Source organism: Astatotilapia calliptera, chromosome 20, assembly GCF_964374335.1.
Source record: "Astatotilapia calliptera chromosome 20, fAstCal68.1, whole genome shotgun sequence".
NCBI lineage: Eukaryota > Metazoa > Chordata > Actinopteri > Cichliformes > Cichlidae > Astatotilapia > Astatotilapia calliptera.
The window spans coordinates 10,840,441-10,866,936 of NC_137441.1; the positions used below are offsets into that span (position 1 = coordinate 10,840,441).

The following is a 26,496-nucleotide window of genomic DNA, read 5'->3' on the forward strand; positions in this document are numbered from 1 at the left end:
CTCTGACATTTGATAATAATTACATCAAAAATCGAATTTAAATTATCCGCTCGCAATCATTAAGGGAGAGGACTTTGTATACTTTGTGACATTTCTTTCAATTGTGGTTAAAGCACATCCAAGGAGGAGTGTCAAAGAAGTCACAGTTCTCTTATTTTAAGATATTAATAATTATTATGCCTTATATTTTAAGAACCAATTAAGTAATCTAAAGATTATGATTATGGATCCAAGTAGCCATATTGTAGGAACACTATAGTAATTGTTTCTAATACTAGGTGCTTGTGCAAAAAAAAAAAAGTTTTTAAATTCCCAGACTCTAAAAGTTGTACCCATAGGTAATGCTGTAATAAGTAAGTTCCAAAACCTTTCTAACTTGTAATCAACAGTCTTTATGATTTGCTCCACTGTCTCCTAACTGCAGTACTTGCTAAAATATTTTCTCTTTGAAGGAGGTAAATGTTAATAGTTCAGTCTTGGTCGACCCTGACCATTGCTACTTGCAGCTATGTTTTACATGTTGATTCTGTGCTTTCATACTTTGTTCATACATTTCTAGAGGAGATTTGCAAATAATGAAAAAGGGATTGGAAAATGTATCTCTTCAAATGTGTGGGCATGGTATGTGTGCCTTATGTGATTTATGCAGTTTGAGTGGTGTTTTTTTGTGTGCACTCAGTGCAAAATATACACATAGTAATGTGTGATATGACAGTGATAATTAACCTCCTGTAGAGGACTGACTATAATATTTCTATAATATGTTACAGTTTTTTGTGATTTTTTTTTTTTTTTTTTGGGGGGGGGGGGGGAATCACATTAAAAATAGAGATTAATGGAGAATGTAGAGTTTTAAACAAAACAAAGACTTCTAAGTATTTTTTTACTGAAGTGAGAGGTAAAGCCATATGCTTAGTTTGTGGAGAGCAGATGGTTGTGTTTAAGGATTTGATTCAACATTATGAGACTGAACACACAGAGAAAAACAAGAACTTTATTGATGCAGAGCAGGAACGGACATCTAAACCTTTTCCTGCAAAGCTGCAGAAGCAACAAGGACAACACGTTTTACACATCCAGGGATGGAGTGCTCAAGACCAACTATGTGATTTCCAACAAAATTACACAAAATACTGAGCTATTGTTAATGGGGAGCTGATCAGACAATGTTTAGCAAACTGTGAAAAGTGTGCTGAGGAAAAAAAACAAGCATTTATGAATGTGCCCCTCCAGGTGAAAAATAGCTAGATGTAAAGACACTGAAGGGAATCTGGAACTTCAGCTGAAAAACTAAGTGGACAGTTTAAACTTTTCCTTCCTGGCTCTGTGATAATGTGTGCAATAAAAGAAAATTCTGCATGCAAGTTCAAGAAAGTAGTTGCATGCTTGGATAAGCTAAGGCTGAAAATGGTAGGTGTTACTACAAATGGTTTTTAAAGCAGAAATGACTAAAATGAGAAGTTTAATTGATATGTTTGTACTGTATTATACACCAGGTTTTCTGCTAGTGCTAAAATTTAACCATGTGATTGATGTAACTAAAATAGCTAACTTCGTCAGTGTAATAGCACTGTGTCACAGACAGTTTGTTCCATGTAATTATGAAACAGCTTGCATGGAGACATAGGCTACCATACAGCTGTCAGGTAATAAAATGCTAAAAAACCAAAAACAAATATATGCAACCTGAGAGCAGGAATTTAAGAGCTTTGTGAGAAGAAAGCCATTGACATTTCTCAGCTCTCAGATTGAAGGTAAATCACTGATTTGTTACTGATGTGCACTCATGAAGCAGTTAAATACCAAACTGATAGGCAAGGGCTGCACATCAAACGTATAGCTTAGGCAAGGTTTTCATGAGAAAGTTGCTGTTTCTGTCAAGCCTGTTGGGCAGCAACATTCTTACTTGCATATCAACAGTGAAAGAAGCCATACCATTGACTGATCACCACGGCTGGTACTGTTTTACGTTAGGAGCCCTTCTTGATGAGATTTCATGGGGATTTGAAGACTTCAAAACAGTTCAGAGTGAAATGCACATGATTTCCTCTCCCTTCACTTGCAGTGTGGATAATGCATCCAGTAATGTTCTGCAAGATCTCATCGACCTGTAGTCAGAGTCACTGCTGGCAGAGCATTTTGAGCCAGGATCGCTGTTGGATTTTCATTCTTCTTTCATAGAGGAAAACTTTCCTTATGTAAGGACAAATGCACAGAATATGTTTTTTTGTTTTCTCTTTGGAAATAAACAAACATTCTGAGGAATGAAACAAATACAAATGCAGATACAGAGTCTCTAACAGTGACAATCATCTGTCCGCTGTCCTTCACTGAACCTGAGTTTAAACAGACTCTCACTGAACAGGGAAAAAAAGAACTGAAGTAATTAACCTACAAACAAAACAGCAACAGCACTTTGTATAAAGTTAAGTCTTGCAATGATTTTTGTAAATGTTGATTTTTACTATGCCTATTTTACATTTTCATTGCCTTACCAATAGTTTATAAAGAGATAAAGTTAACATTGAGCAAATTTGAGGTCAGTTTATTGGTGCTGCCAAAACAGTCAGTTTCTCATGTGGCAACTTTGGAAAATCAATTGCCCATTCCTGATTTAAATGGTTAATATAATGTATATTATATAATGTCTGTTGGGGAAATTGCTTCCAAGTTCACTATCAGATCAATGAGTGGCTCACTGACATCTTTCTTTGTAATTTGGAAAGCGCAAATACTCACACATTAATTATTATCACAAAAAAACTAAGTAATGTTATTGTTATCCATATTGCTATTGGTTAAAACTGTTTGAACTGTCTGGGTAAAAATATATGGGGAACTCATGTCTCATTAGTTCCATCTATATAGAAATCCTTAACAAGGTAGCATATTTGATCTTACTTTAACAGATACCATTCCTTCACAAATATTATGATGTTTACTTTTAAGGTTTAGGCAGCTTTTCTGACTAAAAAATTGAGGGGAAAACAGTAACTGCATGTTGAGTTGTGCAGCAGTAAGGTCACCAGTGCAAAACAAGCATTAATGCGAGTGAAGATGAAACCTTGCAACTGTATCCTTTAATCAGTGCTTGAGGAGTTTCTATAAAGGCAAACCCTGAAATTCTGAAAGAATATTACTCAAGAAAGCTCCAGATCATCCTGTATGCTCTTGCTCACAATGTTCTTTTGATTAAAGGTAAATTTTCTTTGTTTGTCCTCTTTCATTCCAGGTGAAGGCTAAAGCAAAAATCTGATTTTATGATCTGCTTTCTTTCATTATCATGCTAGTCATTAGCTGGGATATCTGCCCAACTAATGTACTTATTGTGCTTTCTTGTAAGGATACAGTGCTGCCCGCTATATATTGTAAATATAAACCTTTACAATTCAAGCAGCTTTAGTGCTACATTACTGTCTATATAGGATACATTTGTTTTTACTCTTTTAGCTACATTAGAGTACAAGTTATTAATTATGTCGCTTTTGTTTACATCTGGTTTAAAATGTATCTAAAATGTTCACACTGGCTGTTTGTATTCTCCATCATTTTGTTTCTTGCAGATTTCTGCCCACAACACACAAAACAGCTGAAAAATGAAAGAATGAGAATGTATACAAATTTTGATGGCTTAATATAAACCATATGCTCCCACTCTAAAGTTTGACACAACACAGAACGCTTGGATTTCTTGCTTTTTTTCTTATATAGTTACTAACTATATAGGTGTTGGGTGACTGAGGCATGTATTCCCTTGGAACTTATGGTCACTGTATAGGCTGCTGAGATCATTCGGTACTATTACGTTGTGTAAATGCAGTGTTTCACAGACTAAGAGTATTTGTAGTGGCAGTGAGGCATAGGCACACAAACATACTTGAACATGTGTGCAAAACAAGACACACACACTCTTTTAAATGATCTAGCTCCAACTCCAATGCCACCATATTGGACTGCAGCTGGCGACAGTAGTTATTGTTCTGCTCTGTAGCCTTGATGAGGTACAGCATAGCAGCACCATATTTCCATCAGGGGAGCACAAAAAAACTGAGATGTAACTCATACCTGGATGAACTAAAAACTAAAACATTGCTACCATGACAGTTTGAGGGTTTTCAGATTTGTTAATGTACCAAAGACAGACAGTAAACCTAAATATTAGTTGGTTTTCAGTCATTTTTGTTTTTTCATGTCGCAGATACCCAGTTTTTAGTATCTTGGATATAACAAAAAAGTATCATAACAGTAGCTATCACATTTCTTTTCTAATCTAGTGTATTGCCACCCTCCTTATCTTAAAATATAGACTATATCTCGAAAAATGGCAATGTCCATGAAGGATTACAAACCTCTGCCAATTTCCTGTTGTAATTAAAAAGCATTGTCGTAATCACCAAATCACTGCCGCAGCTGCAATCAATGGATATTGTAGTTCTCCCTCCCTATCATTCTTTTAAACAATAATTCAATATAACAGATTTGTATAAAAATGTGGATAAATTAAATGATTTATAAAATGGGATATCCCCTTTGGTTGTTTCCGAGCTAGTCAATATTTTCTCGACAGAGAGAAAAAAATTAATTTTGTTCCTGTACTTGATCTTTAATCCAAAGCTTGACATTTGCCTATGATCCCAAGACAATCAAAGAGCTGTCACACACTGTTTAGTTGTATTGTGTGTTCTTGATGTTTTCATCGAGCAATGGAATTCAGACAATTGAGCAGGCAGGCAGGCAGGCAGACATGTATTTGTGGCTGCTAGCCTTGATGACTCATGTCTGCAGGGATACAAAGCAATAGAATGACTCAAGCCAGTTTGCCTCACTCCAACTGTGACCCTCAACATGTGCTGAAATGACGTCAAGAAGAAGCAGTGCACCTGCAGAAGCTGTTATCTTTGCCAAAAGCCCACTAAGAAAACATTAATTAGTGGAAATGCTGAATAAAATGTCTTAACTGTTTAAACACACACACACACACACACACACACACACACACACACATAAAGTGTATATATTCACATACACTCTATTTCAGGTCTTGTGCAACTGCTACAGTTGTTCCTTTAGCTCCTAGGACTTGGAAGTGCATTAGGATTGCCACATCTATCACAACTGCGGTTTTCTGCTCCTTGACAACTGCTGCTAGATATCAGGTAGAGACATCCATGCACTGTGAGGAGTTTTCATGCCTTCACATCAGTGGCCTCCATCTCCTCTTGTAGCCAGTTTATTCTTCCACTGGGGTATCTGATTACTGGTAGAGTGTATGTATTGATGGCTTGGATCTTATTCGTACCAAAGACTTTCGGGAAGTATTTGGCTGTGACTGACCTTTGTACATCTTTATCATAGTTCCCACTGGCCTGTGGGATACTCAAATATGTTTAGATGTCCTGTCTATCTGCTCTTCTGCATTCTAGTAGCTTCGTCCCTTCAGTCCAGATCACCTCCACTTTCTTTGCAACCATTCAGCCACACATATCCTGTCCAAATGACATCCTGATGTCCTTGCTGTAGATCCTTGTGAGCTGAGTCAATATCTCACTTCTGGAATGCAGCTTGATGTCATCCATGTGCAGGATGTGGCTGATGGTGACTCCACTCCTAATTCTATATCAGTATCCACTCTTAGCGATGACCTGACTTACGGGGTTAACGTCTATGCAGAACAGCAATGGGGGCAGTGCATCACCTTGGTATATTCAACTCTTGATGGTAACTTGTACCTTGGAGTTGTACAAGACAACAACTGTGTTTTATTTCACAGTTCCTGTTGAATGGATTGAAGCACTCTAATATACATGTGTGGGACATTGAATCATAGGCTTTCTTGTAGCAAATCCAGGCAGTGCTCTGGTTAGTTTGTCTGGTTGGACCTGGAGGGAGGTTGCTGTGGTCTGCTTGAACATCTGCTTTATTCCAGATGTTCAACCAATATTGCTCAGTTTCAGCTCTGCCCTTGTATTAGTGTTCCCTTGTAGTTGAGAGTGCTTTTTGGAGGACAGGTCATTTATTCTGTTGACCTCAGCTTCTCTGGCATATCTCTTCAGCCTTGTGCCCAAAGCTGTGAGCCTTGCTTTGGCAGTTTCTTGAGTCTGAGTTTTGGACATCTTGTACCTCTTTTTCATCCTGGACCAATCTCTGGGCTTCCCTGACTTTAGCTTCCAGCGTTCTGATTTAGCACCTTTCTACTCAATTTGAGCTTTTCACTCTTCAAGTCTTCTTCACACTGATGGATGCATCAGGTTCAACTTAGGTTTCAGTATCTTGCCCAGGGACTTAGCAAATAGACAAGTAAAGAAACAGTGCTGTGTCATGGCTTTGTAACAGTATTTGTGGCAGATTTGAGGACTAGAGTGTCTGTTCACCCTAAAGAAATTATGATTCATATTTCCCTGCTCATTACTGGTAAGTATAATTGTATCATACTGTGCAGTGTCTCTCTGCTATGACTGACTTGTCTCCTTTCACAAGTCTATGCTTTTTCACAGCCATTTCTTGTTCATCCTGCTCTGCAAAACAGGATCATGTTTTACGGTTCACTAGCATGAAATACTGTTAAGTACAGTGAAGTGTGAATAGCTCAGAAGGCAAAGTTGAATTCTGCAAATTCAGCATTTCACATGTGAACCTTTCAGATTTCCTATGGGGTCTAATTAGTTTCTGTAACTGGGAGTATTATGGTGCTTTTTATGGTTGTGTGCAAAACAACCCCCCCCCCCCCCCCTCAAAACCCCCCCCCCAAAAAAACTGTCCAAAGTTTTAGTAAGATTTTTTTTTTTTTTTAAACTGGTGATTATAAAAATACGGGACCCTATGAAAGAGGATAAATGTGACCTAAAACGTATTCAAGTTTTGTGGAGAGTGTAAAAAAAAACAAAACTAAAATGCAGCAAAATGTGTGTGCTGCTTTTCCTCTTTCTGCGATATTGTTTTGAAGATTTTCAAGAATTGTGGCTGGTTAAATTTTCTATTGTCTGCCAACATCATTTTAAACTGCATTCTGTCAGCACAGATTGTTTTTCTATCTGCTGTAATTTATATTTGGTGGTATGGCTCTGTTCTGGGACCTCCAAGTATCAGTGACACCAAACATGGAACTGATAATGGCAGAAACAGTGGGGAAACTGGAGGACAGTATAGTCTCAGTTTATCGGCTGTTTACAGGTAGCTTTCTATAAGGCTTTGTTGTTGAATGTAACAGTAAAATGACCTGTGGCTCGGAGGTGACAATGTGGATCTGAAGCTGCAAAATAAACCTTGTCCTTTGTGGCAACAGATACAAGAACACTGGGAATGAGGACAGCAGTAGAATGTGAATCATACCTACACTCTCCGTTGTTTCCCCTGCACACTAACTCAAATATCCTTTAATGCTTTGGTTGTGGAAGATGACCTACTACTACCCTGCTGTTATGGTACATAAATCACTTGTCAGTAACTTGCATTGTGTGATTAAATGCTTTGATATCATACAAATGGGATAATTACATGCTCAACTAATCATATTGATGGTTGGTTGGTTATTTTTTCACAGATCTTTTTTGAGTGATATCACATAGCTCCAATTTATAAAAAGCAGTCACAGGAACAACAGGGTTTTAAGGGTTAAATTATTTCCTTTTGTTTGTTGTAAGATGTTTCTTGATAACTCACACATGTTGATATGTTACAGTTGAGTGTTCCAGTGACTAAGAAACTCTTGAAGTGGGAACAGGAAATGATTGTTCTTGCAAAAGTAACAATGGGTAGTAGTGACAGTACTTACAAAAGAATCTGAGTGAAATTACTGCAACTCTTGCCCGTAAAATTTGCTGTACCTTGGAGGCTACTCAGAGGAAGAAAGGGGCAGCAGCAATTTAGCTCAAGAGCAGCCACCATGACAACAGATAAATACAGAAATCTCATGAAAGTGTGGATTGTTTGAAGCATCTCTCTGTTTTACCAAGAACACAGTGTTGTTAAGAGACTATAAATAAGTCACCGTGGTACTGTTTAACTTGCATGTTCAAGCTCATGTTCTGTTTTACTAATTTAATGTGTTCCTTTGTTATTTGGTGGCATTTTGAGGTTGCTGCGTTCTACATCACCTGGAATTAAGACAAAAGCCGTCATCGCCTGGTGGGAGGGAAAATCCTGAAATTATATTGTTGAACTTTACTGTTACCACACACTTTAGAAATAGGTAGTTATGCATTATACTGCTAATGAAATACAATGATGAAATAACGAAATACAAAAATGCAGCTGTAACAAAGTTACATACTTTACAAAAACGCATAAACTGTCTTTATCTTTCCAAATGAAAGAATTGTGTTTAGCTTGCAAAACGCAAGATGACAGTCACTTTTTTCTGCAGAAAGCAGTCACAGAATGCATAATTGTGACCACGCAGGCATCTCGTCCAGAACAATTTACTGTATATGACATGTTTAGCATACTTCTAAATGAGGTGACCAATGTTTTAGACATTAATCTGAATTGTTATTGTTAAACTGATGCAATGAAAATAGGATAAGACGTGTCTACGTAATACATGAGTCTAATTCTGAATCTTGGTGCCATAACAGACACTTTTCAGTTCGTCATTTATAAAGAACCATCATTAATGTCCTGAAATTTGGTGGCTCTGAATTTGATTTTTCTCATGCACATTAGAGTATTGAGATTACCCAGCTTTCTGCTTTTTCCTGGTAATGGCACCTGACATGAATACAACCATTAAACTGACATTAGCATGAGACTGTTTCTATGTCAGATCTTGAGTCATTGATTCCACTGAGAATCTGATTGTGCTAGAATGAATTTTCCTCCTTCTTTTTTTAGCATCCAGTTTTATATCAAATTACCTTCTCATTTTCCCTCACTCATACAAGTTTTTGGTTGCACTGCACTGATTAGTTGCTAGAAGTTAAGGCAGTGTTTTTGCTGATTTTTTTTTTTTACCTTGTTGTAGTCAAAGTCCTATATATCCTATGTTCTATACCATTCTATAACCTATAACCAATTCTACTGAATAAATTCTGATTCTTCATAACTTGTTTCTAAGGAAACAAGTCACATTTAATTAGGTAGTGACCATGCCTAGGACATATTTGATCAGTCCACTACCTCAAATACAGACACCAGCTTTCCCCTGGCCACGGTCAACTTGTCAAACCAAAGACCTGTCTGAATATAGTAAGGTATGTCGAGCACAATCAATGGTCTTAGAATTGTCTCCTGGAATGTGAGAGGGGTGGGGAATGCAACCAAAGTTAACAAAGTTATGGCGCATTTACAGCAGCTTAAAGGAGATGTGTTTTTTCTTCAAGAGACACATCTCTGCAACAGAGAAGTGAGGCGACTCAAGAGAAACTGGATCGGCAATATATATCATTCCAAATTTAACGCCAAGGCCAGAGGGACAGCCATACTTATTCGTAATAATATTCTGTTTGAGCAACATAAAGTTATTGCTGATCCAGATGGCCGTTTCACATTTGTGTCAGGAAACTTGCAGGGCTCACTTGTGATACTGGCTAGCGTGTACGGGCCAAACTGGGATGACGACTCTTTTATAGCTAAACTTTTCTCTTCACTTCCAAATCTGGAAAACTATCATCTTATTATTGGAGGTGATTTTAACTTGGTTCAGGACACTCTGCTGGATAGATCGTCAACTAAGGCCTGTTCCCTGAATAAATCTGCTAAAACCCTAGAATTTTTCAAAACTCAGCTGGGGATTGTGGATCCATGGCGACATGCGAATCCCACTACTAAGGCATTTTCCTTTTTCTCTCATCCCCACCGTACATATACACGTATAGACTTTTTCCTTGTTGATATTAGGTTTCTCTGTAAAATTACCCATTGTCAGTATCATGCTATCGCCATTTCAGATCATTCACCAGTTTCTTTTGATGTGGTATTAGCGACCCCGTCTCGACCCATTAAACATTGGAGATTTAACTCTAGCCTGTTGATAAGGGATGACTACACACATTTTTTGAGATCACAGTTCTCACTTTTCCTTGAGTTGAACGATTCTACTGAAGTGTCAAGAGGTGTATTATGGGAAACGTCGAAAGCCTACATGAGAGGCCAGCTTATAGGATTTGTGTCAAATTTAAAGAAGAAAGAGTTAACTTACACGTCCAGTTTATTGAATAAGATCAAAGATCTAGATGGCAGATATGCATCAAACCCAGATCCTAACCTTTATACAGAACGTGTGAAAGTTCAAGCCAGTCTCAATTTAACCACCACCGCAACAGCTATGGTTCAATTAATTAAGACTAAGCAACGCTTTTTTGAATCTGGCGACAAGGCAGGGAAACTTCTGGCTTATCAAGCCCGTGCCGAAGCAACCTCTAAGCTAATCCCAAAGGTCAAGTCTGCTGCTGGTGACATAATATCGGACCCAGAGGGAATTAATGAAGTATTTGTAAGTTTCTATTCCAATCTGTACACCTCAAGTTCTCCCCCTCTATCAGAAGAAACTCTCCAAAATATACATTTTCCAAGAATAGATAGAGATCTGACGAAAGGATTAGGGGGACCTATCACTGTAGTAGAGGTACAAGACGCCATTAAATCCTTAAACACAGGTAAATCGCCGGGCCCTGACGGTTACTCTGCAGAATACTATAAAGTCAATTCTGATCTTATGGCACCGTTGTTGAAAGATATGTATAATGAAGCCTTTTCAAAATGTCAATTACCCAAGACTTTGTCCGAAGCTACTATTTGTTTAATTTTGAAAAAGGATAAGGATCCTTTGTTGTGCAGTAGTTACAGACCAATTTCTCTTTTAAATATTGATTTTAAAATACTATCTAAAATCCTCGCACTTAGGCTACAACGTGCTCTGTCACAAATTATCGCCTTTGACCAGACGGGGTTTATGGCCGGCAGGCACTCATATGACAATTCAAGACGCCTCTTGAATATTATCCATACATCGTGCAACTCAATTCCAGAGGTTGTGGTATCTCTTGACGCGGAGAAAGCTTTCGACCGCGTCGAGTGGAGCTTCCTCTATAAGGTGATGGATAGGTTTGGCTTGGGGGCTGACTTTATTCTCTGGGTTAAGCTACTATATTCCTCGCCATCCGCCTGTATTCGTACTAACAACAACTTGTCTTTGCCTTTTCCACTTGAGAGGGGCACTAGGCAAGGGTGCCCTCTCTCACCCCTCCTATTCGCCATTGCTATCGAGCCTCTTGCAATATGGCTGCGTTCAGAGGATAGATTTAAAGGCATTACAAGGTTCGGTGTGACTCACAAACTCTCCCTTTATGCAGATGACTTGCTCCTGTACATTTCTGACCCTCTAAACTCATTCCCGGTGCTTTTTGACATACTGGACCAATATGGTACACTGTCAGGATATAAGGTCAATTATCAAAAAAGTGAGTTGCAACCCCTTAATTCCCTGGCCAGAGCTCTTCCCCACTCAATAGTGCCTTTCAAGTGGACAGAAACCGGATTTAGATATTTGGGGTTTTTTATTTCCTCTTCTATACATAAAATGATGAGGGAGAATTTTCTATCCCTACTAGAAAATGTTGGGAAAGATTGTGACCGTTGGACTTCTCTACCATTGTCAGTGGCAGGGAGACTTAACCTGATAAGGATGAGTGTCCTCCCAAAATTCTTGTATCTTTTTCAACATGTCCCGATTTTTCTTACCAAGGCATTTTTTGACAAGTTAGAAAAGATTCTGTTACATTTCATATGGGGAGGGAAACAAGCTAGAATTTGCAAGTCTATTCTTCAGTCCTCTAAAAGTGATGGTGGTCTTGGTTTGCCCAATTTTAGATACTACTATTGGGCAGCTAACATACAAAAACTTTTACAATGGGTTCATAACGACCCCCCTGTAACAGCCTGGGTACAAATGGAAACTGCATCTAGCTGTTACTCATTATCATCAATACTCAGCTCACCACTCCCTTTTTCTCCAACCCTTGTTGGGGATAATCTAATAGCTAAGGAAACAGTAACTATTTGGCGACAGTTCAGAAAATACTTCGGGCTACTTGGACCGTCTTTGCTAACACCTTTATCAAAAAATTTTAATTTTGCACCTTCAAACACTGATGCGGCCTTTAGTAGTTGGAAAGATAACGGACTTAGGACTGTTAAGGACTTGTATAGTCAGGACACCTTTCTATCTTTTGCTGACCTATCGTCCAAATACGACTTGCCTAACTCCAACTTTTTTCGCTATCTTCAGGCTAGAAATTTTGTAAAAACGCAGTTTCCTCACTTTCCCAATCGGCCTCCAGAAACAAATCTGGATATCATCCTGCAGACGAACCCTCATCAAAACAGACTGATATCAGCCTTGTATAAAATACTAGATGCTTTGGTCCCCAAATCCATTTCTCATATTAAGTTGAGATGGGAGGAGGAGCTTCAGACAACCCTGCCAGAACAGCAGTGGGATCGTGCTTTGAAATTGATTCACTCGTCTTCAATTTGTGCTCGTCATGCTTTGATTCAGTGTAAGGTGGTCTATAAAGTACACTATACAAACGCAAAATTATCTAAAATCTATCCAACCATCAGTGATGCCTGTAGCAGATGTGGACTATCGCCTGCCAACCATGTCCACATGTTTTGGTCATGTTCGAAACTAAGTGCATTTTGGAGGAATATATTCGACACACTTAGCCAAGCATATGGCCAGACTGTCCTTCCTAACCCACTCTCTGCAATTTTTGGCATTCCTCCTGACTTGAACTTATCTGGTCCCCTCAAACAGGCCCTAGCCTTTACCACTTTACTGGCCCGGAGGCTTATTCTGTTGAAGTGGAAGCTTCCCCACCCCCCAACTCATGACCATTGGGTGAGAGATGTACTCTTTAACTTAAAGCTGGAAAAACTTAGATTCTCTCTAAAAGGTTCTATTAGGGAATTTAATAAAATCTGGAAATCATTTCTCTTGCTGGTCGACACTATTACTTTACTTCCTGAGTCTGCAGTGAACTGAGCGAAGCTACATTATAATGTTTTTGGGTTTTTTTTGTTTTTTTTATACCTTATCTATTTGTTTTTCCTTTTGTTTTGCTTGGTCCTTTCTCTGTTATTTGTTTTTTCTGTTTTTGTTTTGTTTGTTTTTGTTTGTCTGTTTGGTTACGGGGAGGGGGGAGGAGTTGTGGTTGTTGTTGTTTTTTGGGGGGTTATGCCTGTTATGTATATGGGTCCTGAGGTGTTGGTTTTTTTTTTTTTTGTTTGTTTTTTGTTTTTTGTTTTTGGTTTTTTTTTCTCTTTTTCTTTTCTAAATTTATTTTTTGGGTTTTTGTGTGTGTGTGTGTGTGTGTGTGTGTGGGTGTGTGTGTGTGTGTGTGTGTGGGCAGAAACTGGTTTTCTGCAGTGTTTTGTCTATTGTAGACCTGGTAGGGGGAGAATTTGGGTTGGGGGGTTAGAGGGTATAATGGACATACCACTGTTCTGAAATCAAGATGGACTTAACTGTTGCTAACTTTGTATGTCATTGTTGAAATTAATAAAACAAAGTTGAAATAACTAATTTAGGTTACAGACAAATGATTAAATGTGAACAGCTCTAACACGGGTTCTTTTCCTGACACAGGTAGGATGGCCAGTCCCCCTGTCTCTTCACCTTTAACGAGTCACTTAAATAACAACCCAAAAAGCCTAATAAAGAATCACAATCAAAAAAAAAAAAAAAAAAAAAAAAAAAAAAAGAAGTGTATTATGCTTACAGTTATTTTGTATGATGTATTGATCTATCAAAAGGGGACAGTGTTGTTCCAAGCAGGTACATCTTAAGAAGATTTGTAGGTTAAATGACAATAACATTTTTTGGTTTTGCAATTTCTTGGAGGTCATTTAGAGTGTTGCTGTAAATAAGAAACACGACAATTTTTTTCTGTAATGAGAGAAAGAAAATGATCTTGTAAGAGACACTGAAACCATGATAATTTCACGCCGTCACACAGCTGGCCAATCACTGTGTAAAGGGGAGTTAATGTAATATTGCCTGTTTTAAAAGGAAATGACAAGACACAACCCTCATTTTCTATCCCCAGCTGCAATTATCACTCACAGAGTGTCTTTAGTCATCAAGGCTCAATAGATGGGCATTGAACATATCTCAGTTGTATAGAACAGTCAGCCTTTTTAGTAATGGCTTTTTGTGTTTGATTATGTAAGATCCTTTAATATATATATAGGCAGCTATTTCAGAAACTGATTGCCTACAAGTATTAAAGGTGCCAGATTTAAACTACTTCTTTTCTGTGGCAAACAGGCCTGGATAACCTACTGATTTTAATGACCTGAAAGCTTGTTTCTAATGGGACAACTGGATTTAGTATTGATTATATTTTCAGCACATCTGGTGGTATAGCTTTGTGATTGCCATTGTCACTCACTGCAGATTGAACTAGCCAGCCACATTAATTTCTGTTGGAAAATTAGAGATTCCCATTCACTTATCCACACCCATTACGTTTAGCCTAAATTAGAAGAGTCTGATTGCATTCTCCCTGATGACAAATAAATTTAGCAGTGCATGCTACTTACGCACACGCACGCGCGCGCACACACACACACACACACACACACAATGTATTCACAGCAGAACCAGTCAATAAACTTGGCCATTGATCAAGAGCTGTACATTGACAGAGTGCCCTCTCTGTCAATAAATGTTGACTCACTTGTACATTTTTTGATACCAGATCCTTTCTTCATAGCATGACGACTGAGCTTGCATTGGAAGTTATTCTCCCAAAACTCTGCAAACCAGATATTTCTTCTGTTATTCTCTAGCGTTCGGCTGATGAAGTAGCGATCAAAACCTGAAATCAAATCCAACAGCAACAGCACAAATTCAGTTAATGGTAATCCAAAATTTTTCAAAAGTGAACATTAAGAGTTAACCTTTTACTGAGGTGACAAAGGCAATTATCAACACTGTAAAGCCCTGATTTTAAAAATTGTTTTTGTCAAATCTGGTATCTTCAAGGTAGAATGGAGATTACTAAAGGAGGCAAACATACACCAACAATATGCAGTAAAGTGCAAGTATTAATACAGAATTTGCTTCAAACTAAGATTTTCTTCAAAGAAAATTTAATATTTTGAGCATTGAGGTAGAGTTTGGCAGTGCAGATACCTTTGATGGACTGTCGTTTGGGTAGAATGGTGACAGCACCCTCTGCCATCTCTTCTTGGTGCAGTATTGGTGAAATTTTGGATCCCCAGCTGTCTGAACCTACCCAGATGAAATGGCCTGTCTGATTGGCCTTCTTAGCTGCTTGAAGGAGACGCCTTTGAAACAAACAAAAAAATAATGTTTACTTGTTCCATAGAAATAATGCTGTTCTCTGATATATTTCCTACACATATGTTCATACTGTGTTTAATCAGGCTGTTTCATGACTAGAGTATTCTAAGACAAAGTTTTATACTCAGGCAGTTTAGCAAAATTGAAAAGCCATCATAGAATCACTATTCCTTCCCAGTGCAGTGGAATTCTTCTTGGCTGTGGCAGAATGATACCCCTGCCACATTTGTCCAGGCTTGTTGCCAATGGATGTAAGTTTGGGGAGTCATAAAAAACTGCCAATAAGCTCTGCTGCAGCAGCAGAGTTGCATCGAGAAAGCATAGTGACATAAAATTTAAGCACAGCCACCTGGCATGTGAAAAGCTACCAACTCTTACAACAGCCCTTATATAGCACAAAAAGTGTCCACCAGCTTACTCAGATTTTCACAGTGCATGTTGTTTTCGCATGAATTCGAGTTGAAGTAAAACTAGGGTATAATGTTAGCATTTTTTTACCTTTGTAAAAAAAAATGACTTGGCAAGCAGTGACTCATCCAGCTAACTTTGTTTCTTTACTTTAGTTTTATGACTGCGAGGTTTTATATTTGACTGGTAATGATTTTTTCTGAGTCTGGTCTCCCAACATTTAGTGAAATGAGCATGTCTTAAAATGCAATTATGCCCACCATGTAGAAAAAAAGAGAAATCGTTTTTTTTTTTCACTGTCAGGAGATTACAGTAATGGTGATATGAATACACAGACTGAGAAGTATAATATAAAATAATGCAGTATGAAGTAAAGAGGCACTGATTCGCGATCATGAATGAGCACCTACACTTCCTATTTATTTTCACAGTCCAGGTTCAGTTCCAAACTCAATTTAAATGGTATTTACAAGGTCTAAAATCTGAATTATGTTGAAGTAAAAATCTTTATATAGCTAGTTTGCCAACAAATCTGATATTTTGGTTGTTTTTTCTTTGTTACTTGCATTTCTTGCTTTTTGATCACTTGGTCACATTTTACATTAAACACTGCCGTTTAATTTAGTGCTGATGTAAACATATTTATTATAGAAGCACTGCAATTTTATTTACCTGTGGTAAAGTCAAACATAAATTTCAGGTGTTGAAAATGACAAAATGATGCACAAACTAACCAATTAATAAAATTCAATGTTACATTTTTACATCCCATCCATCCATTTGCTTCCGCTTATCCTTTTCAGGGTCGCGGGGGGCGCTGGAGCCTATCCCAGCTGTCATAGGGCGAAAGGCGGGGTACACCCTGGACAGGTCGCCAGTCTGTCGCAGGGCTAACACAGTGACAATTAATTTTATTAGTTTTATATGTATGTATTTACTACATAGGTCATGTTATTTCCACACAGAGTAATCTCTATATTGTGCAAGCATACCTACCTATCTAGACTGTGAAAGGCTACCCAGCAAATATTATTTCTTATACTTCTATGACCTTGAAATAGCAGTGTAATATAATTATTGTATCATATTAAAGGGCTTCATCAAAACCGCACAGTCTCCTATACCTTCTTTGTAGGCAATTTTGGGTTCCTATTAGTCTTCTGAAGGCTCACACTGCCTGAGTTCAAGGATAGAGAAGGCATGCCGTACTGTGATCCCTCTGGCTTTCTGTAATTACTATATATCCAGACTATTACCCGTTATCAGGACCGGATTAAGTCAATGAGCACTGGGACGTCTGCCCCGGTCATTATCAAGAGACTGCCCCAAATCACTGCCCTTTTCCACTGTGAATACACTGGCCTACTGAATGGTTGCAGGGAAACATTTCCCCTTACAAGGCCACAAGTTTTTTTTTCTTTCTTAATTCAGCCTACAGCAATTTATTTAATTTAATTCATCTTGATAGTAGATAATACATTGTAATTGATACATTTGTTTCCCTGCAAATAAAAGCGGGGACACTTTTAACATTACTGTTGTATACTGTAATAGTTGGGGACAGCAGAACAGATGCCAAATTGGATTAAAGTGCTTTACCAGGATAGAAGGGATATGGGTGAATGGACGAAATATTCAAAATTATTTTGAAAATATTATCATAAAATGAAGCAAAGTAGTCAATCCCTCCCTGACACACTAAGTATATAAGTACTTGTGATACAGAATCACCATTCATTGCTGCATTAACAAACCTGACTGGTTTTGTTGGGTATGCTGTATGTTGTTATACCCTTTATATAGAAACTCTGGGCTTGCAAAGTAACCTGTACCTGAAAGGGATAAATAAACGTAGCTGGATAAAAAACATTTTGCTGTGAAAGGTTTATATCTTTTTTAGTAAACATATATAATATTTAGATGTACAGACTTATTCTTGATAAAAAACTTTGGTGATTCAATACATTTTTACAGTTTACAATTTTACAATTTTCTCCTTCTATGTTTTTTTTCAGTCAAAACAATTCTCTGAAAAAAAGTGCTCCAAGTTACTTTACCGAGCCATTTGTTCAAATACGATTTAATTAAAAATGAATTTCACTTTATCTAACAAATTTTACATGTTACGGCTTGCTCTATAATTACATCTCCAACATGGTTTTTGATGTTGGTGTTAGTACCCACCGTGTGCAGCTTTTTTGTGTATCTCAAACAGCGCTGTGTGAGCTCAGTACATCATGTATGAGTTGGAGCTAATAAATGTTGAACACCAATTACTTTAAATTAAACTATTACAACACAATAAAGAGTGAGGATTGACTGAGTTTATACATAGATTGGCAGAGAGTTGAAAATGAGGAAACAGCAGAGGCTACTCTAAGCAATTATCGGCTACTGCATTAGCATTTTACAGCCGCCAGATACAATTACAGCCCTTTGCATGTTACATTTGTAATATCTTGTTTATATTTAATCACGAGCTTACACAGCATTTTGCTGCTGAGTGGAACAGTTAAGTTGATGTGGTCTGAATGGAGGCAATGCAGTAGTAATGTTTCTGGCCAGGTGCATGCTAGCTACGGCAGATCAATAGTCAATTGACTATACACTCAGCTGAATGGGCTGTAACTGGTCATGGCTGATCAGCTAAAAAACATCTGATTCCGGTAACTAGCAAGTTATTTCATGTATTTCTATTTTAAAATCAGCCATCAGCCATTATATTTTACCAAAATTCTCGAATAAATGTAGATACTCATGATTAGATTTTGTTTTAACTATTTCATTTGTCTCTTGTAGCTATGACAGCATTGGTATAAGACCAAGGGTACTGAGGGACCTCTGATGTTGCACTCAACACCTCTCTGATCCTGTCCTCTATTTCACTTCCTGTGCATTTGAAAATCAGTAATGCATGTCATTAACTTTGCCTTCTTTTTGTGCTTTGCCCTGTTTGCTGATTCTCTATGCTGTTTATTTTTTTCTCTTAGCTATTCCCTCATTCTGACCAGACACAGAGGAAGTTTGTGCTCCCTCACCCACAGTCTGTGAGATTTTTCCTGCTAAAAGTGTGTGGGGGTGGGGGGTTTCCATTCCTCACTATCGCCAAATGTTTTCTAATAGGCTCTCAGTCTGGTGAGCTATACAAAAAAAAATAGAATTTTGTTGAACTGAGCATATTCAAGTATAACCAGATTTCAGATTTGTAACTCATAAATATCAGCATCTGAGTAGGACATTATATTTAGAAAGGTAATATAATCAATAAATCTATAACACACATTCTAATACAGTCTGCAGTATTTAACACAGTGGTTCCCAAACTTTTTATGCTGGGCCGCCTTTGTTTCACCAGAAAAATCCCCCCCAGCACAAACCCTCCAACCACACACACCCATATTTTGTTTTCAAACTCCATTGCGGTTTATTTCACAACCCAAACATTTAGTAAACAATTAAACAAAAGTAAACTGCAATAAATTACAGGTAGCAATATAATAAACTACTAACTCTTTTACACTACGTCCACACCTACACAGGTATTTTTGAAAGTGCAGCTGTTTTTATGCGTTTGGGCCTTTTGTCCACACGTAAACGACATTTCGAATCAATTTCGAATCAAATTGAGATTTTTTAAAAGTCAGGTTTTGCGTTTACGTGTGGACGAGGAATACAGAGTTTGTCACGCAACGTCAAAGGTATGTGCCTTTTTTCATGTCACGCTGTGCGCCACGTTATTGTTTACATGAGATGAATTGCAGAATGGCAGAGACAAAATACTGTTACTGTTAACCTTACTATCTTCCGTTTTTACACGCTTACATATACACACACAGTTAATGTCCCTCTATTTTAAAAGGCAGTGTAATTATTTTACGTGTAGCTGGTTTTTTTTTGTTTTTTTTCCTGTGTAATAATATTCAACATTGCTATCAATACATTTTTCAAAAAATGCCTCTGTGCAAAATGGGTTCAAAAACATAAACAACTGTGGGATGCTGTTTGTCCGTGATATGAAGCGGGGAACAAATTACAGCAGGATCAGCCTGATATCATTTGTATCCCACTGTAACTTTACTGTATAAAGAGTAGGGGTGCAACAATACTCGTATCGATATTGAACCGTTCGATACAGTGCTTTCGGTTCGGTATGCATATGCATCGAACAATACAAAATGTTTTATTTATTTTATCAACTTGTCTTCTGAGGATGCTGTCTGTGTTGAGCGCTCAGTGGATCTGCGTTCGACTACTCCGCCTAGGCTGCACTGTTGAGCGCAGATCCACTGAGCGCAGTGCAAGCTAGCAAGACAGAAGCTAAGCTCGTTGCAACATGGCAACTGCCTCAACGCTACCCGAAATTGAACCTCCCCCACCCTCTTTCAGATCTGGCGATTGGAACTATCTTGGTTTTCATGTGACGTATGACCCTGATGGTAAGCGCGTCATGGACAAAAGTAAAACAGTATGTCAGATGTGCCACGCAATGCTCAATTGGTGGGAACTAGTGCGTTAGCGCAGTTAGCTTGTTAACGTGTTGACGCCGTCCAGCCCCAAGCACGGGGCGATCCGTGGTAACTCGTTAACGGAGATTTGCCGCATTATGGCGTTAATGTCATTTTAACGAGATTAATGCTGACAGCACTAGTGGGAACACAACGAATATGACTGCACATTTACGCCGACGACATCGTAGTGCAAAGACACGTGGAAGCAGACAAAAACAACAAGCACTCATGCTACAAACTTTACCCGAGTCATTTAGACAGCCGTTAGCACGTGATTCTCCTTATGGGGACATGATATGTTTAATATGCTGCTGAGAATATAGCCCAGAAGAAGCGTATAGTATAGCTTTTATTTTGGAAAGAGCCATTTCTCTGTTATAAACTCTTTTCCAAAGATGAGTGATTTCTCGATCAGATAGATTTATTTATTTATTTTTATTATTTTGTTGTTTCAGCAACATTGAATTTAAAAACTGTACTTTTGAATTAAAATATAAATATTTATAATTTTAATAAATGACAAATTAAAAAGACATGAACATTTTTTGTGTCGAAAAAATATCGAACCGTAACACCAAAGTATCAAACCGAACCGTGAATTTTGTGTATCGTTGCACCCCTAATAAAGAGCTAACATCTCCAAAATGTCAGGAGTAGTTAGTAATTACAAGAAGTGTTTGTGAACTAAAAATCAAGAATGTGGGATTCTGTAGGTCCGTGATTTGGAGAGCCCAGTGCGTGCTCCCAACGGGCCCCATACTTTGGGAACCTCCGATTTAATAATAATAATAATAATAATAATAAGAATAATAATAATGATATATACTTTATTGATCCCCGTGGGGAAATTACTTGTTTTTCTCTGCATTTCACCCATTCACTCAGTGAAGCAGTGGGCAGCCACTAAGCAGGCGCCCGGGGAGCAGTGTGTAGGGACGGTACCTTGCTCAGGGGTACCTCAGGGTAGCCATTCAGTGGATTCAAACCCCCGACCTTCCAATCATGGGGCGGCCACTGTACCTACTGAGCTACCTGCTAATTAGCCCGCTGATTTAACACATGCCTGCTCGTCGTGCAGCTTTGAATTTCTTGAAGAACTATATCTTTTTTAAATTTATTTCCCATGACATAAAAATAGGTATGTGGTGTTAAGCAAGTGTTAAAAACAGTAGTTGAGATAAGTCTGGATAAACATTATGTTACTTGACAGTACTCAGGATTCTGCTGTACTCACCTGATGTCATCCTCATTGGCAAAGATAATGACTACTCGAGCATTGGGGTTCTCACTCAGCCTCCGGATAATCTTGTCAAACTCTCCAGATCTTGGTTCACGTGGTATTTTCACTGACTGGGAAATGCACAAACCACCTGATTGGGGGGGGGGGGGGGAACAAACAAACAAAACAAAAACAATGTTTCCAAATGTTTCATTAGGAGAACATGTTTACGATGCAATTTAACTCAAATTATGCCTTTGTCTTCTTTTAACCCATATCTTTTTTTCAATCTTCTGGACTTTTTTTTATGATAAATGCACTATTAAATGTGCACTGGTGCAATATTTCACGGAATGAGGGATGCAAGGCATTAAAAAAAAGGTTTTCCTTGGACAAAAAGAAGGCATTTTGGAGACGGGACTAACCATCAATTCCGGTTATGATTCTGACAGTGAGACCAGGGGGCAGTAGCATTCGCTACTACATACATTTTCTAACTGGGAACTGTTTCCTTTTGTTCTTGCATTTTTTTTCTATTACATGGATTGTTTCAATTAAAAAAAAAATCTGGTACTTGTCCCAGGATTGTACCACGTTTGAAAGGGAAGTAGAAAAAAAGAAACAGAAATGAAATACGTTACTTCAATTTCCAATTCAGTTAGTCAGATAATTGTTTCGGGGTAATATACAAGATTGTCCTGTGATATTGATTAGTTATCTATTTAGATAATGACCAGCAGCAAAAGCAACTAGCAAATTCCGGCTGTTATATTTTAGGCATAGTGAAGCGGAAAACTGAAACGCTGTTTCAAAATTGGATGCAGTATTGAAATTTGCATCGCTGACTCTTTGAAGCTAATAATTTGAAAAATCCCATTAGCTTATTGAAGTTTTGGCCAATTTGGCCTTTATTTCATCCTAGAAAACAACAGTTTTAATAAAAAAGTTTTAACCACTGAATACATTTCAAGGGTAGAAATTTTGCAGTAAATTTCAAACTCTTTTTACTCCTCATTTATTTACTTTTATTTAAAAAATGTGGACTGTCTTGGTTCTACGGAAAACAAGATGACTGTAATGACACAGTACATGATGCTCTAACGGTTGAATGACAGTGCAGCTGCTTAGTGCTGTGCAGGTGGAAGGATTATTCTTTTACCACTTGGACACATACAAATAGTTTAATGAAATTTCCCCTTGTGGGACTAATAAAGGTATCTCATCTTATCTTATTTTAACATTCAACTGGTGACAATTTGTTCCTGTCTAATTTGGTGATTTTCATGTGTTCAATGCACAAAGATTTTTTTCTATCCTTGGCTCAACTCTCTCATGCTGGTGTACACCCTGTCATCAATTTTTTTTAATGTAATTTTTTGAGAGGTTACCAGAGTGACAGATAACCACTTATTGTCACACCAACATTTTTTTTAGAATCACTAATCAACCTAATAAAGAGGCCTTTCTCAGATTCAGACCTTCTTGCTATGAGACGTTCAGTCTCACAGCAGATTTAAACCATGTAACTAGACTATCACATTAGTTTGGTTTGTTAGTTAGTAACAGCTTTCCCTTTCCTAGTTTATTCCATGGTAAATGGACTATAATATAATGTTTTTTTACTCCGACAGCACTTGAAACGCTTTCTGCACTACAAGCTGCAATCACAGACACATGCACACATGCAAACCCAAATGGATGAATAAAGCGCTACTTGTGTTTCTTTAGCTTGCCCGAAGACACTTTAACATAAATTATAGATGTAGAAACTGTAGATCAAACCACTAACCTTCTTAACAGCAAACAACACACTCTAACTTCTGAGCCACCAAAAAAAAAGAAACGCAAAGAAAAGAGATTTATGAGATTAGAATTGTGTATTAACTGAGGACTGTAAAGGGTGAATCCATTTCATCAGCAGCCATGATGAAATTGCAACAATGTGGGAATGGCTGATGGGTTTTGCCAAGGAAATTATCATGAAAGAATATATGTACCAATTTATAGCTACAGCAATTCTCCATGGATCAATTTAAAGAGCATCCACACCTTCTTACATTCTATTGAACACAAATCTAAAGGCAAGAGGGGATGTCCCCTGGTTACCAACAAGCTAAGGCTGTTTAACTCCCAATGCAACATTTCAGGATAACTGTTTTGTCACCCTGCCAAAATGCCACGGAGAATATGCACATGCTAATGAATTTCCCTTTCGGGACCCAGTACAAAGCCCGCCCAATGAGCAATCAATGCAGAAATAATACCCCCCTAGTCCAGTTCATGGCAGTCATACACACACCATAAAACAAAACCTGCCCCTGCTCAGTTACTAATAGGTTGTGAAAGTGGAAATATCAGTAAAAAATAGAGGATGCCACGAAATGAATGACGTTGGGCTACTTGACTCATGGTTACAAAAAGTCACATTTGGTTAAGTCAAACGGGAGATCAGTCATTGGCTTGCACTATTGTTTTATTTTATCCTGGAGAAAATATAACAATGCTGTTCTACTGAAACCTTTTCTTGTTTTTCATGTATAGATTTCTGCTGGTCATGCATGTCATGAGTGCAACACAGCAGTTCCGGCTTACATTTAAATTCCCTTTTCAGTAAATGGATTAGAAGTTCTTTTACTGGAGAAACAGATTCATCCTGTTGTGTGCACTGGTTGATGTCTTGTTGTTAAGTAATGTTTCCTTCTGCACTCAAGCAATAGTTCAATCAAATCTGAACATCTAATTTACTTGTTTTTACATGCCAAAAAAGCACAACTTGAATATCACAATTAACCGAGTCATCATTTAGTAATCTGGAATTTCAAAGCTTCCAAAGCAGATGGCATTATACTCCACATCATCATAACACTCCTAATTTATATTTTAGGCAGGTGAAGTTAAGTTTATTTATTTTACGCTTTGGCTTTTGAGCACGTTGTAAGGTAGGTTTCTCTGTGAAGAGTAATGATTACTCAGGCAAGGTGGCATAGGCATGTTTTCAAAGCCATCTGTTTGCTGTCTGGTGTTGCAAGATTACACAACAAACTACTTTATCAAGCCAATAAAACTTTGTGAGCAGTTAGAGCACACTGCTCACAAAGTGATCTGGAAGACTTTCTTTAAACACGTTTCACATAGTTGTTCAATATTGATTATAGTAGCGAGCAATACTGGCTGTTCTGTTGTTGCCAAAATCTGATGTGAAGTTATGATATTGTAATATTTCTGAAAATGTCTTCTCAGTAAGCCTTGTTAACCAAACTGTCATCAGTCTGTTTAGTCAGTATAACTGCAGTCCTAGAAGTAAATCTTGTAGATAACCACTGGGCAAGGTTAGTGTACTAGCCTGAATAAAAGGGCGAGTTCATTATGTAATAGTGGAGTGACAGATCTGTGTTTAGATGTGTTTAAGGAGAGGATTTGGAGTTTGTAGTAATGTTGACAGGTTGTCAGTCCATTTTGGTCCATTTATAGTTTGTCTTTAAGAGTAGAGGTTTTCACTAAAAGTAGTTAGTGTTCTGAATCTGCAGGAGATTCAGATGGCTCCTGCTATGTGTTTTACTGTCATGGAGGAAATGCATTCTTTATGAGCATGAAGAAACCTGACTGTTGCCGATGATGAGCTCTGTCCTCAGTTTTAACAAAAAGACAGAGAGTCAGAGTTACACTATGCAATTTTAAAAACTGAAATGGCATTGCTGGCTTCAATCAGTACTGAAAGTAGTGAACCATGAACCTCTAATGGTTATTCACAGTCTCTCTTTGTGCTTCCCATCCTGTAGTTTTAATCATGGATCTACAAAGGTTAATGCGTGTAAATCTAGGGTTGTTTTAGTGAACGGTAAGTGGAATCAAATATTTAGAAGTATGTAGGAAAGGTTGTACAGTATGTTATAAGTCATGATATTTACGTATCTTTTTACAAAATAAAAGCTCCTGACGGTTCAGTCTTTGATTAAAGTGAAACAGAGGTTTATCTGCGTAACTCGCTGTCGTTACACTCACATCACATGGGAAATTTTGCAGCAGCTCGGCTCTCAGAGACTCTATCAATCATTAGACTCTATGTCTTTGCCTCACTGGTACTTCAGTCCCCCATTCCCACAACATCTGCTATATCGAAGCAGAGCACTCATCCCTTCCTTTTCTTCTCTTCTCACATCACAGCGGCAGGCTGCAGCATTGTTTAACTTGCACAGAGAATACCAGAAGGACCGGACGTGCACAAAACTGGGTCCTCCACGGGGCCACTGGTGTAACTCTGTTAGCGCTAGGGTACACATGGCAGTTTATTTCACCACTGATTTATCTATGCATTTGATTTTTTTCCTCTTTATTTTTCTTTTTACTACTGTTATATAACATGACTAAAGATATGGTTATTTGACTAATATCTTTAGTCATGGCTCAAATCCTAAGACGGAAGCAGCCACTGAGCAAGATACTTTTTTTTATTTTCCAAAAAGACTATAGACTAATGCAGAGAAATATATTTATATATAAATATATGATTCAGCTATGCCAGGCAGTTCATGAATGGTATTTTTACACAACCTAAGTGGCTTTTAATTGGCCTAATTATAGGTCTTGCTTATTGCAAATTTTATATTAATATTATTAAATTAGACCAGTCTCTACAAGAATCAGATTTTTCAATAAACTACTCGCCTGATTCCATCTTGCTATCAGACAGGATGTAGTTAGAGGGATGCCTTGAAGGACTGGCCCCTTCTTATCTGTACACCACTTTTCAACACTTTCCTTAAACTCAGCAAGCTGACCAACAACATGCAGAGACAGTTATGAAATAACTAAATGCAACTGTAGAGTAATCCTATGAAAACGATGAAATGTACTTCTCCAGGTACATATTGAATTATAGTTACATTTTATTGTTGGCTACATTAAAACTACCTGTACAATAACAATCAGTGAAAGAGCAAAAGAGACTGAACTGCTGGGTTTCAACACCAAACACTGACCTTCAGTGTTGTAACTGTCCTGATGAATCTTTCAAATGTTCAAATACACGCCAGATGCAATGCTCCTACTTCTGA

The 26,496-nt window shown here is 37.8% G+C and overlaps 1 protein-coding gene across 3 annotated transcripts in view; it reads right to left on the reverse strand.

Annotated features, from left to right (window-relative positions):
* LOC145422887 (metabotropic glutamate receptor 4-like) overlaps positions 1–26,496 on the reverse strand; it is a 200,984-nt gene that overhangs the window by 26,636 nt on the left and 147,852 nt on the right. For all 3 annotated transcript variants that reach the window (XM_080294803.1, XM_080294802.1, XM_080294804.1), the window contains 3 exons: positions 21,458–21,593; positions 15,137–15,291; positions 14,679–14,819 (listed from right to left, as the gene is read on the reverse strand). In XM_080294803.1, the coding sequence (XP_080150929.1) occupies positions 14,679–14,819; positions 15,137–15,291; positions 21,458–21,593 (432 nt within the window). The remainder of the gene's footprint in view (positions 1–14,678; positions 14,820–15,136; positions 15,292–21,457; positions 21,594–26,496) is intronic.